The sequence below is a fragment of the Oncorhynchus tshawytscha genome, linkage group LG25, assembly GCF_018296145.1.
Source record: "Oncorhynchus tshawytscha isolate Ot180627B linkage group LG25, Otsh_v2.0, whole genome shotgun sequence".
Taxonomy (NCBI): Eukaryota; Metazoa; Chordata; class Actinopteri; order Salmoniformes; family Salmonidae; genus Oncorhynchus; species Oncorhynchus tshawytscha.
In genome coordinates this window covers 827,549-842,968 of record NC_056453.1, presented here as the reverse complement: position 1 = coordinate 842,968, position 15,420 = coordinate 827,549, and the positions used below count along the sequence as shown (strand labels likewise).

The window sequence follows — 15,420 nt, the reverse complement described above, 5'->3', positions numbered from 1 at the left end:
TTTCTCAGGTTTTTGCCTGCCATATGAGTTCTGTTATACTCACAGACATAATTCAAACAGTTTTAGAAACTTCAGTGTTTTTTTTTTATCCAATACTAATAATAGTATGCATACAGTGGGGAGAACAAGTATTTGATACACTGCCGATTTTGCAGGTTTTCCTACTTACAAAGCATGTAGAGGTCTGTAATTTTTATCATAGGTACACTTCAACTGTGAGAGACGGAATCTAAAACAAAAATCCAGAGAATCACAGTGTGATTTTTAAGTAATTAATTTGCATTTTATTTCATGACATAAGTATTTGATACATCAGAAAAGCAGAACTTAATATTTGGTACAGAAACCTTTGTTTGCAATTACAGAGATCATACGTTTCCTGTAGTTCTTGACCAGGTTTGCACACACTGCAGCAGGGATTTTGGCCCACTCCTCCATACAGACCTTCTCCAGATCCTTCAGGTTTTGGGGATGTCGCTGGGCAATACGGACTTTCAGCTCCCTCCAAAGATTTTCTATTAGGTTCAGGTCTGGAGACTGGCTAGGCCACTCCAGGACCTTGAGATGCTTCTTACGGAGCCACTCCTTAGTTGCCCTGGCTGTGTGTTTCGGGTCGTTGTCATGCTGGAAGACCCAGCCATGACCCATCTTCAATGCTCTTACTGAGGGAAGGAGGTTGTTGGCCAAGATCTCGCGATACCTGGCCCCATCCATCCTCCCCTCAATACGATGCAGTCATCCTGTCCCCTTTGCAAAAAAGCATCCCCAAAGAATGATGTTTCCACCTCCATGCTTCACGGTTGGGATGGTGTTCTTGGGGTTGTACTCATCCTTCTTCTTCCTCCAAACTCGGCTAGTGGAGTTTAGACCAAAAAGCTCTTATTTTGTCTCATCAGACCACATGACCTTCTCCCATTCCTCCTCTGGATCATCCAGATGGTCATTGGCAAACTTCAGACGGGCCTGGACATGCGCTTGCTTGAGCAGGGGGACCTTGCGTGCGCTGCAGGATTTTAATCCATGACTGCGTAGTGTGTTACTAATGGTTTTCTTTGAGACTGTGGTCCCAGCTCTCTTCAGGTCATTGACCAGGTCCTGCCGTGTAGTTCTGGGCTGATCCCTCACCTTCCTCATGATAATTGATGCCCCACGAGGTGAGATCTTGCATGGAGCCCCAGACTGAGGGTGATTGACCGTCATCTTGAACTTCTTCCATTTTCTAATAATTGCGCCAACAGTTGTTGTCTTCTCACCAAGCTGCTTGCCGATTTGTCCTGTAGCCCATCCCAGCCTTGTGCAGGTCTACGATTTTATACCTGATGTCCTTACACAGCTCCCTGGTCTTGGCCATTGTGGAGAGGTTGGAGTCTGTTTGATTGAGTGTGTGGACAGGTGTCTATTATACAGGTAACGAGTTCAAACAGGTGCGGTTAATACAGGTAATGAGTGGAGAACAGGAGGGCTTCTTAACCTCCTCGATATAGGGGGCGCTATTTTAATTTCTGGATGAAAAACATTCCCGTTTTAAACAAGATATTTTGTCACGAAAAGATGCTCGACTATGCATAGAATTGACAGCTTTGGAAAGAAGACACTGACGTTTCCAAAACTGCAAAGATATTGTCTGTGAGTGCCACAGAACTGAGCAAATTTTGAAAAAAGTTTGGCGTTATAGTTGAAGTATTTTTTTGGTCGATTTCTCAGCCAAGCAGGATGAACAAACGGAAGCTATTTCGCCTACAAAAATAATATTTTTGGAAAAAAGCAACATTTGCTATCTAACTGGGAGTCTCCTGAGTGAAAGCATCTGAAGTTCTTCAAAGGTAAATTATTTAATTTGGTTGCTTTTTTTATTTTCGTGAAAATGTTGCCTGCTGCCAGCAGAGCCTAGCATAGCATTATGCCATGATAAACTTACACAAATGCTTGTCTAGCGTTGGCTGTAACGCATATTTTGAAAATCTGAGATGACAGTGTTGTTAACAAAAGGCTAAGATTGTGTTTGAATATAGTTATTTCATTTCATTTGCGATTTTCATGAATAGGAAAAGTTGCGTTATGGTAATGCGTTTGAGGCTATGATTACGCTCCCGGATACGGGATTGCTAGTCGTTAAAGAAAAACTAACAGGTTTGTGAGAGCTGGAATTCTTACTGGTTGGTAGGTGATCAAATACTTATGTCATGCAATAAAATGCAAATGAATTACTTAATAAAAATCATACAATGTGATTTTCTGGATTTTTGTTTTAGATTCCGTCTCTCACAGTTGAGGTGTACCTATGATAAAAATTACAGACCTCCACATGCTTTGTAAGTAGGATTACCTGCAAAATCGGCAATGTATCAGATACTTGTTCTCCCCACTGTATTTGTCTTAATTTCCCCACAATATAGACTCTTGGCTTTCATTTGACACCCAATCTGATATTATATGTTGGTCCTCATAGGTCAAATCAAATTTTATTTGTCACATACACATGGTTAGCAGATGTTATTGCGAGTGTAGCGAAATGCTTGTGCTTCTAGTTCCGACAATGCAGTAATAACCAACAAGTAATCTAGCTAACAATTCCAAAATTACTACCTTATAGACACAAGTGTAAGGGGATAAAGAATATGTACATAAAGATATATGAATGAGTGATGGTACAGAGCGGCATAGGCAAGATACAGTAGATGGTATTGAGTGCAGTATATACATATGAGATGAGTATGTAAACAAAGTGGCATAGTTAAAGTGGCTAGTGATACATGTATTACATAAGGATGCAGTAGATGATATAGAGTACAGTATATACGTATACATATGAGATGATTAATGTAGGGTATGTAAACATTATATTAGGTAGCATTGTTTAAAGTAGCTAGTGATATATTTTACATTTCCCATCAACTCCCATTATTAAAGTGGCTGGAGTTGAGTCAGTGTGTTGGCAGCAGCCACTCAATGTTAGTGGTGGCTGTTTAACAGTCTGATGGCCTTGAGATAGAAGCTGTTTTTCAGTCTCTAGGTCCCAGCTTTGATGCACCTGTACTGACCTCGCCTTCTGGATGATAGCGGGGTGAACAGGCAGTGGCTCGGGTAGTTGTTGTCCTTGATGATCTTTATGGCCTTCCTGTGACATCGGGTGGTGTAGGTGTCCTGGAGGGCAGGTAGTTTGCCCCCGGTGTTGCGTTGTGCAGACCTCACTACCCTCTGGAGAGCCTTACGGTTGTGGGCAGAGCAGTTGCCGTACCAGGCGGTGATACACCCCGACAGGATGCTCTCGATTGTGCATCAGTAGAAGTTTGAGTGTTTTTGGTGACAAGCCGAATTTCTTCAGCCTCCTGAGGTTGAAGAGGCGCTGCTGCGCCTTCTTCACGATGCTGTCTGTGTGGGTGGACCAATTCAGTTTGTCTGTGATGTGTACGCCGAGGAACTTAACTTACTACCCTCTCCACTACTGTTCCATCGATGTGGATAGGTGGGTGTTCCCTCTGCTGTTTCCTGAAGTCCACAATCATCTCCTTAGTTTTGTTGATGTTGAGTGTGAGGTTATTTTCCTGACACCACTCTCCGAGGGCCCTCACCTCCTCCCTGTAGGCCGTCTCGTCGTTGTTGGTAACAGTCGTGGGTACGCAGTCGTAGGTGAACAGGGAGTACAGGAGATGGCTCAGAACGAAGATCAGCGGGGTGGAGATGTTGTTGCCTACCCTCACCACCTGGGGGCGGCCCGTCAGGAAGTCCAGTACCCAGTTGCAGAGGGCGGGGTCAAGACCCAGGGTCTTGAGCTTGATGACGAGCTTGGAGGGCACTATGGTGTTAAATGCCAAGCTGTAGTCGATGAACAGCATTCTCACATAGGTATTCCTCTTGTCCAGATGGGTTAGGGCAGTGTGCAGTGTGGTTGAGATTGCATCGTCTGTGGACCTATTTGGGCGGTAAGCAAATTGGAGTGGGTCTAGGGTGTCAGGTAGGGTGGAGGTGATATGGTCCTTGACTAGTCTCTCAAAGCACTTCATGATGACGGAAGTGAGTGCTACGGGGCGGTAGTCGTTTAGCTCAGTTACCTTAGCTTTCTTGGGAACAGGAACAATGGTGGCCCTCTTGAAGCATGTGGGAACAACAGACTGGGATAGGGATTGATTGAATATGTCCGTAAACACACCAGCCAGCTGGTCTGCGCATGCTCTGAGGGCGCGGCTGGGGATGCTGTCTGGTCCTGCAGCCTTGCGAGGGTTGACACGTTTAAATGTTTTCCTCACGTCGGCTGCAGTGAAGGAGAGTCTGCATGTTTTAGTTGCGGGCCGTGTCAGTGGCACTGTATTGTCCTCAAAGCAGGCAAAAAAGTTATTTATTCTGCCTGGGAGCAAGACATCCTGGTCCGTGACTGGGCTGGTTTTCTTTTTGTAATCCGTGATTGACTGTAGACCCTGCAACATACCTCTTGTGTCTGAGCCGTTTAATTGAGATTCTACTTTGTCTCTATACTGACGCTTCGCTTGTTTGACTGCCTTGCGGAGGGAATAGTTACACTGTTTGTATTCGGTCATGTTTCCAGTCACCTTGTCCTGATTAAAAGCAGTGGTTCGCGCTTTCAGTTTCACGCGAATGCTGCCATCAATCCACGGTTTCTGGTTTGGGAATGTTTTAATCGTTGCTATGGGAACGACATCTTCAACGCACGTTCTAATGAACTCGCTCATTTACGCGTAAATGCCATTTGTCTATTTATTGGTAATATTAAATTTTGTTAACCTTGTTTTACTAGAGACTGCTACCTAATGAAAGATGTGATGGCAGCGCAAGTTTATCCAGATGCTGTGTTTGTATAGAAATGTAATGGTATGTATAGTCTGTTAGCTAGGAGGCAAGGGTCTGTACTCCAACCTGTCTTTGACATGTCAATGCAAATGAAGAAAATACTAACTTAAAAGGCCTCTTTAGACTATTGACATGCACCCCAAATGAAGTCTTCCATACCTGTCATCCTGTGATGTCACAGGGCCTGAGAGTGGTAGGAAAGACGGTAATCTCGACGAAGCAACCTTCTGCTCCCCACAGGGGATTGTCATCAAAGGAGATACTGTCTTTGTGGCCGACACTGAAAACCATCTGATCAGAAAGGTAAGAAAGAGGGTGCCCAATAATGTCCTTTTGCCTTTTTATTGGCAAAAGATCTGATCTGATTGGTCAAAAGACCAATACTTCCAAATAGAACCTCCTCAGACTCTTTAATCTTTATTACTGTCCAATCTCTCGCTCACTCTCGCTCTCAGATTGACTTGTTAGAGGGACAGGTCAGCACCCTGGCAGGAGTGGGATTTCAAGGCACAGACATGGAGGGAGGGGCCATGGGACCCCAGCAGCCTATCAGCTCACCCTGGGACTTGGCCCTTGGGACTGCAGGTAAGTCTAGAGCCAACTTACTGGTAGGTCTCCGCTTAGAATGGATTTAAATTGATCCAACTTGGGGTGACTAAGTACCAAATTAAATACAACAGATTCAAAACCACTGGGTCTATACTTGCGAACATTAGGTACTTTTTTTTTCATCTCAAAATGCGCATCAACCAATCAGTCATTGGACGTATTTGCACATGATAAAATGCTACATATTAGCTGTTCCCATTACATAACCTGGCTCATTTAGCCTTATGCTAACCTGACCAGGTGGCAGTGATTATGTCTGGTAACACATTCTGCATCATTTAATTACAAACGTGATCAAATACGTTTTATTGGAAATGGCCTTAACAGAAGTCAAACGGCACGATATGCTATTCAGAGTTACTAAAACGCGCCAGATTTCAACTGAACCAATAGCTCACAGCCTGGCTCCAGGTACTTTTCACTGTTTGCGGCCCAGGTGAGATATTGTTTTTCTTCCTGTGAAATGTACAATTATATTTATTGTGATAGAAGTGCAGCCAAACCTTGTAAATACAACTATTCTATCAACAAAAAAATGATGACAAAAATAAGCATCCCTAGAAGTAACTTGAAGTTAAATAGAGCTTGTCTGCTTGTGTTCCTAAAAAATTGACATTTTTATTATGCATTGGGTGCGTAACCCATTAGGGGATCCACCCACACAGCCAGCACCGTCAATAAATAAGGGATATTGGCCAAATGAACCACATTTTCTTGTCCTTAATGGCCTATAACAAAATACAAAAATAAGTTTTTGTTTCGATGTGTAGCATATGTTAAACTTTTATAGACTATTGTTTTATTGGTTTTTACTTTCCTAAAACAATAAATGTCCATGTCCTGGTTCAGCTGTCGGGGATTTGAGCACTAAATGCATCAGGGCATTGCATGCATAGACTTAGGCGTACACTATATGATATTAATGTTTAAAAACGAAATGTAAAGGAAGAGAAGCTTAGGCCCAGAGAGCAAGAGATGGAGATATGCCGGCGGCATGCTACGACACCGACATGCATTTCTTTATCCTTGTCAGATAGGCTACTGCTAAACGGAAATAGGCATAGGCTAATTCATTCATTTTCAATATGAATATTTTTTATAAAGATAAGCATTAAAATGTTAGATTATAGAAGTAACTCTGGTAGCACTAAAACATTCTTCCTCAACTCAAGTTCAATTGTCAGTCAATTGGAGCGCCAGTGAGTACTGCCTTCATATCATAGGCCTGCAGTATAATAGGCTAATAACCACACCATACCTTCACTAAAGTTTCTGAACTTTATTAGGGCAATATCAAAAGTAAGTCAAAACATTACTTATAGGAAAAATACAAACAGGATGGTATATTGTGACAAATACAACATTTCAGTTGGACTTCATTTGGCCAAAGAAAATGGCTCAACAGAATGAAACACAACACTTGGGAACTGGTTTAAACCTTCACAAAGTTTTGAACAGGCGATATTGCAGCAATTATCAAGAAATGCTAGTGCCGCTACCATTTAGCCAACAAAAAAATTATTAAGAGAATGAAACAAAACACATTTAGCATCTTTAAAGAACTCTTTAAAGAACTGGAACTTGATTAATAAAGGGCTCCCGAGTGGCGCAGTGGTCCAAGGCACTGCATCTCAGTGCTAGAGGTGTCATTAGACACCCTGGTTCGAATCCAGGCTGTATCACAACTGGCAGCGATTGGGAGTCCCAAAGGGCGGTGCACAATTGGCCCAGCGTCGTCCAGGTTTGGCCGGTGTAGGACATCATTGTGAATAAGAATTTGTTCTTAACTGACTTGCCTAGTTAAATAAAGGTCAACATATATTTTTTTAAGTGAACAGGCCTACAATAACAAGGATACAAGGCTACTGTGCAAATCGCTAGGAGTAGGATGCCATTTGGGAACTTTTTTTTTTTTTTCATATTTAAAATAATTTGTTTTATTATTATAACAATGATCCGATTTATTATATAAATGAAAGAAAAGTGTAAATTAAGTTCCTAACTTGCATCCTACCTGAAAGTTCTTATCTTTATACGCCGCAATATTAACACTTGTTCATACGGAGGACATTCCACTTGTAGGCTTTTCACTATTTGCATACTCTCCAACTTTCATTTTATTTCAATGAAGAAGTCCTCCATCTTTGCAATCAACAGTAGCTCAAGGCTCGTCTCTCGCTCTCTCCTTCTCCTTAGGCAGCGCAGCGCGTAAGGAGTGAGAGAATGGTACTGATGTGCAAAATCGGGACATACGATATGCAGCTCTGGACAATTTGGCCATCTGCAATTTTATTTATTTCCTTTAAAAAAAATGTATTGTCCTTAAACAATTGTTAGTTTTTCACGGTGTTTGTCAGAACCTAACGGACAACTAGTCAAAGCTCAAACCAAGTTTATTCACCCACTGGGTCAAACAGCTGAAAAGACAAAGATGTGTTTACACAAGCACATATATTTATACCCTCCTCCTAGGCAGAGTCCACTCCTTGCAACTCAATACATCTCTGTTGCTAGGCAGGAACTGAAGTGGTGACTGTTCCTTCTCACTTCATTTGACATGACCTCGGCCCCCATTTCTCACTGCTTCCTAACTCACGGCTATCCAACCCTTATCAGTGACTGAAACCAGACGGTTACCCCTTTCCTCTCTCCCTAGGATCATTGAGATTCAACAATAACATGTTCTAACAGAATGTAAGGTCTCTGCCTTACTCACTCAGTAACTTTCCATACACCTAGTTGTTATCTCTCCATTGTCTCCAACATATACATTCATTAAACATGTACCGTAATCAGTAATCTCTCTTACGGTAACATGAATAAGTATATTTCAAGCTAGAATCCAACAGTCCCTCTTTTTTGAATAATATCTCCATACTCTTCAACATTATATAAACTTGGAAATTACTTAGAAATGAAACATTTTTATAAAACCTGATTAACATTCAGTTGATTTGTATATTTCCATCTCTCGTCAGACAACTGATAATGACATTTCAGCTGGAGCTTTTGAAACTCCCCATATCCTCCTTCTGGTTCCTAAGAGAGTTATAGCGCAAGACTTGAAAAGCAAAAGGAAACCCAAAACAAAAGTATTAATAATGCATTAAGATATGCAAAGATGATAATTCCCACTCTCGCTTAACCTGACTCTATACCTTCGGGATGCTTTTCTGCTGGGTTCCACAAAAATTAAGGTCCTAAAAAAACCTCATGCTTTCAACCAGTCTTCCCCGTTAAGTCACAGGTTACAAAAGGTGTTCTCACGCCATATCATCCCTTCGGCCCCCATCTCCTTCTTCTTCCAGGGCCACCCAATATACACGTGTGGTGACCTTAATCAACTTTACTTTATCTTGAGCCAATTCAGCACTGTATATACGTTTCAATGTCAATGCCCTCAGAAGGTGATATCCCCACAATGCTATCAAGGTAACCCCTGCTACCACTAACACTGCCCATGATGCATACTTCAAAATCCCCCTCATTTGCACCGTAGTCCAGTTCCATGCTTTTACTATAGCATACTTCATCACTACTACTGCTCCTCCAGTTACTGTCCCTACAGCGACTGCCGTGAGAATAGCTATTGCACTGAATCGGTCTCCTGCTCCTGATCTCCTATTGCCTTTGCAGTTCACTGATAGATTTAGGACTGAATCTTTCAGATATTCCCTACCTGTCTCCCAATTCATACCCGGTTTTCTAGCCACCAACATCTCCAATGACATCCTACAGTGTTTCTTCCTGTAAAAGTTGTCATACTGCAGCACACATTGCGGGCTGCTGTAGAATTCTATGGCACGTTATTTAATTGTCAGCCATTGTTGCCATTAATGCAATTTAGTGCTAGTTTGACCACCAGAGGGTGTCTTTGAGAAGCTTAGAGAATTAGAGAATTTCAAACCTTTTTTTTTAAGAACATAGAATATGGGATTGAGTTTAAGAAATGTTGCTTAATTAATTAGAGTAATATTATGGTGTTTCTATTCCAAGAAAAACGTAAAACGAAACCCTCCGTTAGGAAAATATGACGCTGTACAACGTGACGGTCGGGGCTAGGCTACAGTACTAAGAACATTTCCACACCCTAATTGTAGTCTAACCAATACCCAAACAGAGATTCAGTGAAAATAAAAATCGAATTGATTTATCAAGACCAGTCCCCATGCTTGTCTCAGAGCAGCGGGAAACGGTGCTAAAATAGTTGACCACACGCGAGTAGACAAATGCTTCAAATCCTATTGCCTCTAACTTCAATATGCTTATTTAATTTAAAAAAAGACCTACACACTTAACAGCACATTACTCAACACTAGTGAGACTCATGTCACCTACAGTAAATCAAAAAAAAAAAAAGTTCAATGATGTGACTCTCCGCCAATAATTAAATTTAGAGGATTGGAGCATTCTAAATTAATATCTAAGGGGCATTTTTCGTTAGGGCAAATCTGATATGTGAGAATATCTAAGGAGTTTTTATATAATTTTAAATTTATAATCGCTTTGTTTAAAAAATAATGATATTTTGGAGATGATTTTGTTTCTGAAAGTGAGCAAGAAAAAGGACTTTCTTGAACATGGGGTGAGACATTCTTACTAATTTGTCAATTAAAGCCAGTTTGTTATTTTAAATGATTTATCTCTGTTTTTAGAGGGAGAGAAACCAAAAGCCCACCGTTGCCTTATTTTTATAGTTTGGGATTTACAAATGTGCACTTCTCATGTATTTTTTTGTAAGTAATATGCTACAGTCCAGTTAAAGATTGTTCTGATCAAGTAGAAACAAAAATAAAATAATAATAAGTGTCTCTTTTTTTTGGGTGTGCGTGCAAGACCGAGAACTAGCAATTCTTACACTATTGTTCAGGAGGAACGGAAAACTTCATGTCAATTCATAAACCATGTCCCATCAAATCTCTTCTCAACTATTTTGCAATCTATATGGCTCTCTGCAAATAATTACATTTAGAGGATTCTAAATTTTTTATTTAAAAAATAACGATATTTTGGAGATAATTTTGTTTTCAAAGACATCCTGGCCAGCCAAAACCCTCCCCTAAACCGGATGACGCTGGGCCAATTGTACGTCACCTCATGGGTGTCCCGGTCGTGGCCGGCACGGTATCGAACCAGCATCTGTAGCAACGCCGTTTGCACTGCGATGCAGTGTCTTAGACCGCTGCGCCACTCGGGAGACCCCATACACAAAGTTTTTAATGCTAATCAATTGCCTTGCACAAAGTATCAAAATACAGAGAGGTGTTGGTAAGAGTCTATTGTCCTGCTAAAAGCCCATAATGGGGCTGCACAACGTGACTGGTTGGGAGTTCAATATAATTGAACAGTTTAATTTCTCTTAGAATAAAAACCTTATGCTCATCCTCGGGTGTCAAAGCAAGACGCAGACTACAAGCCTTAATTAACTGTACTGTATCACCCAGAAAGCCATATGTATTGATGCGCTTTAACAAGATTACGATGATATATGGTAAAACAAAACCCCTACTGTCGTGGTTAGCCCAACTACAACACCCCTACTATCCTGGGAGGAAACCCTCTCTAGACTCCATAGATTGGAGCACTGCACCCTCCCCTCACTTTGTGCTCTCTCTCTCTCCTAGCCTTTCCGAATCATCGTTAGAACTATTGATAACTTATTCAACCCAAATTTAGAATGACAGACTCAACGTGAAGCACTATCACTCGAATTCAAGACCCTTAACTTAGCACACATCGACTGGCAGATTGTACATTTACAGACAGAGGGAAATATACACTACTGTTCAAAAGTTTGGGGTCACTTAGAAATGTTCTTGTTTTTGAAAGAAAAGCACATTTTTTGTCCACTAAAATAACATTGAATTGATCAGACATACAGTGTAGACATTGTTTAATGTTGTAATTGACTATTGTAGCTGGAAACGGCTGATTTTTAGTTGAATATCTACATAGGTGTACAGAGGCCCATTATCAGCAACCATCACTCCTGTGTTCCAATGGCACGTTGTGTTAGGTAATCCAAGTTGATCATTTTAAAAGGGAAATTGACATTAGAAAACTCTTTTGCAATTATGTTAGCACAGCTGAAAACTGTTGTCCTGATTTAAAGAAGCAATAAAACTGGCCTTCTTTAGACTAGTTGAGTATCTGGAGCATCAGCGTTTGTGGGTTCGATTACAGGCTCAAAATGGCCAGAAACAAATAACTTTCTGCTGAAACTTGTCAGTCTCTTGTAAAATAGATTCAATAAAACATTTTCCTCATCAATCTACACATAATACCCCATAATGACAAAGCGAAAACAGGGTTTTAGAGAATTTTGCTAATGTATTAAACAGAAATGCCTTATTTACATAAGTATTCAGACCCTTTGCTATGAGACTTGAATTTGGTGCATCCTGCTTCCATTGATCATCCTTGAGATGTGTCTACAACTTGATTGGAGTCCACCTGTGGTAAATTCAATTGATTGGACATGATTTGGAAAAGGCACACACCTGTCTATATTTATTTATTTATTTTACCTTTATTTAACCAGGTAGGCAAGTTGAGAACAAGTTCTCATTTACAATTGTGACCTGGCCAAGATAAAGCAAAGCAGTTCGACAGATACAACGACACAGAGTTACACATGGAGTAAAACAAACATACAGTCAATAATACAGTATAAACAAGTCTATATACAATGTGAGCAAATGAGGTGAGAAGGGAGGTAAAGGCAAAAAAGGCCATGGTGGCAAAGTAAATACAATATAGCAAGTAAAACACTGGAATGGTAGTTTTGCAATGGAAGAATGTGCAAAGTAGAAATAAAAATAATGGGGTGCAAAGGAGCTAAATAAATAAATTAAAATTAAATACAGTTGGGAAAGAGGTAGTTGTTTGGGCTAAATTATCGGTGGGCTATGTACAGGTGCAGTAATCTGTGAGCTGCTCTGACAGTTGGTGCTTAAAGCTAGTGAGGGAGATAAGTGTTTCCAGTTTCAGAGATTTTTGTAGTTCGTTCCAGTCATTGGCAGCAGAGAACTGGAAGGAGAGGCGGCCAAAGAAAGAATTGGTTTTGGGGGTGACTAGAGAGATATACCTGCTGGAGCGTGTGCTACAGGTGGGAGATGCTATGGTGACCAGCGAGCTGAGATAAGGGGGACTTTACCTAGCAGGGTCTTGTAGATGACATGGAGCCAGTGGGTTTGGCGACGAGTATGAAGCGAGGGCCAGCCAACGAGAGCGTACAGGTCGCAATGGTGGGTAGTATATGGGGCTTTGGTGATAAAACGGATTGCACTGTGATAGACTGCATCCAATTTGTTGAGTAGGGTATTGGAGGCTATTTTGTAAATGACATCGCCAAAGTCGAGGACTGGTAGGATGGTCAGTTTTACAAGGGTATGTTTGGCAGCATGAGTGAAGGATGCTATATAAGGTCCCACATTTGACAGTGCATGTCAGCGCAAAAACCCAACCATGAAGTCAAAGGAATTGTCCATAGAGCTCCGAGACAGTATTGTTAAGGCACAGATCTGGGGAAGGGTACAAAAAAATTATTCTGGTCCCCAAGAACACAGTTGCCTCCATTCTTAAATGAAAGAAGTTTGGAGACACCAAGTCTCTTCCTAGAGCTGGCTGCATGGCCAAACTGAGCAATCGGGGGACCTGATGGTCACTCTGACAAAGGTCCAGAGTTCCTCTGTGGAGTTGGTTATCCTTCTGGAAGCTTCTCCCATCTCTGCAGCACTCCATGAATAAGGCCTTTATGGTAGAGTGGCCAGACAGAAGCTACTCCTAGGTAAAAGGCATATGACAGCCCGCTTGGAGATTGCCAAAAGGCACCTAAAGACTCTCTATTTTCTGGTCTGATGAAACCATGATTGAACTCTTTGGCCTGAATGCCAAGCGTCACATCTGGAGGAAACCTGGCACCATCCCTACAGTGAAGCATGGTGGTGGCAGCATCATGCTGTGGGGATGTTTTTGAGCGGCAGGGACTGGGAGACTAGTCAAGATCGAGGTAAAGATGAACGGAGCAAAGTACAGAGATGTCTTTGATTTTTTTTTTTACGTATCCAGAGCGCTCAGGACCTCAACCTGGGACAAAGGTTCACCTTCCAACAGGACAACGATTATAGGCACACAGCCAAGACAACGCAGGAGTGGCTTTGGGACAAGTCTCTGAATGCCCCTGAGTGGCCCAGCTAGAGCCCGGACTTGAACCTGGTCAAACATCTCTGGAGAGACCTGAAAATAGCTGTGCAGTGACACTCCCCATCCAACCTGACAGAGCTTGAGAGGATCTGCAGAAAAGAATGAGAGAAACTCCCCAAATACAGGTGTGCCAAGCTTGAAGCATCATTCTCAAGAAGACTCGGCTGTAATCGCTGCCAAAGGTGCTTTAACAAAGTACTGAGTAAAGGGTCTGAATGCTTGTGTAAATTTGTTATTTCTGTTTTTTATTCTGACTAAATGTGCAGAAATGTCAAACTGTTTTTGATTTGTAATTATGGGGTATTGTGTGTAGATTGATGAGGTTAAAAAAATTATTTAATACATTTTGCAATAAAGCTGTAATGTAACAAAATGTGGAAAAGGTCAAGGGTCTGAATTCTTTCTGTAGTAACTGTTTCATTTAGAAATACATGTTTCACCTTGCAATAATGTCCGTGTATGTTTTGGCCAATTAATATTACAATGTAAAAAACAAGTATATGGTCATTCCTGGTTTATTTGAGATGATTCTGAAATCAAACAACACAAACAATTTGAGTTTTTGTTTTCAGTGTCTAAAGGAAATATTGAATTACGAGAAACGGAATAATGATTTGATTATTCAAATTTATTTTCGACTTCTGGTTCAACTTATCCACTGTACGTTTTGGCCACTTAATATTCGGCTTCCAGACAACACAGAATGATACATGGGCCGTTCTTCATGTTTTTGTTTATTCGATTTCATATGCAAGATCAGTCTTTTTTTTTTTCCCTCAATCCAATGATTTGATGATTGACAGTCACTGTAGCTGGTCGTGACCAGTCCAAATTGGCCTAGATCAATGAGACAGCCACTTTCACAACCGTATGCACTTTAACCTGTAGCCTATGCATTTTGCACACATCCAACCTATACTGTCCATTGATTGGACTTTTTTATTTTGTGTGGTTATGCTGTGAAATGAATCTAATCACTATATACTGAGTCAAAGAGATGGATCACTTAGAATTTTGTGACAAAACAGACTACAAGAAAGATGCAACAGACTCAGACGACAACAACAAAGATGTTTGGTGTGCTTAGGAACAATGCACATAGCAAAGTACCGTGATACATTCATCTTTGGTAGGAGACCAGCGATAAGCTGGTCACTTTCTCCTAACGCTTTCTGCGTAGTTTCCAGTCATGTTTTAGTCTCTTTACACTTGGTGGGTGATTTTGAATTGAGGAATGTTGTTTCAAAATGAACTATTTACATAATAGCAAAGGGGCCTACTTTTTGCTGTGTGTTTTAGACTCTGCAGCATAACATCCCACAGATTGGGAAGCAGGAAGAGCCATATTACCACCAAGCTCTCTATTCTTGCCTCTACTTATTTTTACAAATAGACTTCTCGATGGTTGAATGTAAAAGTTCGATGAATTGAATGTATAGTCACCAAATCTACACAATGTCTCTCATTCCCATCATATTCATAAATAGGAACCCAAGTTTTTTCCCAATAAGCAGTGACTCCATCTAAAACTACTTTAATTCACAATTGTGGGTTATATTGTGCTGCTTTTATAGTGCATCCTTTGATAATACTTTGATCACCACTCACTAATTGTTAATTTTCCAGTCTGAATTTCTGGATTCATACATTTTAGGAATATTTTCTATATATTCTCCTTCGTAATCTGTTAGATACAATTCCCACCCCTTGACCATACACTAATAAGGCCTAAATGCACTGGCTACTTCACCCAACTGTCTACAATGAACATGCCAAAACCACTGACAACATTTTTGTATA

The 15,420-nt window shown here is 40.9% G+C and overlaps 1 protein-coding gene across 2 annotated transcripts in view; it reads left to right on the top strand.

The window, feature by feature from the left end:
• The window catches only part of nhlrc2 (NHL repeat containing 2), a 54,979-nt gene that overhangs the window by 18,550 nt on the left and 21,009 nt on the right, over positions 1 to 15,420 (top strand). The window contains exons 5-6 of one of the 2 annotated variants that reach the window (XM_024387340.2): positions 4,988 to 5,109; positions 5,262 to 5,391. The exons of the other annotated variant lie outside the window; for it this stretch is intronic. Coding sequence (XP_024243108.1) covers positions 4,988 to 5,109; positions 5,262 to 5,391 — 252 coding nt within the window. The remainder of the gene's footprint in view (positions 1 to 4,987; positions 5,110 to 5,261; positions 5,392 to 15,420) is intronic. 2 annotated transcript variants of the gene reach the window in all.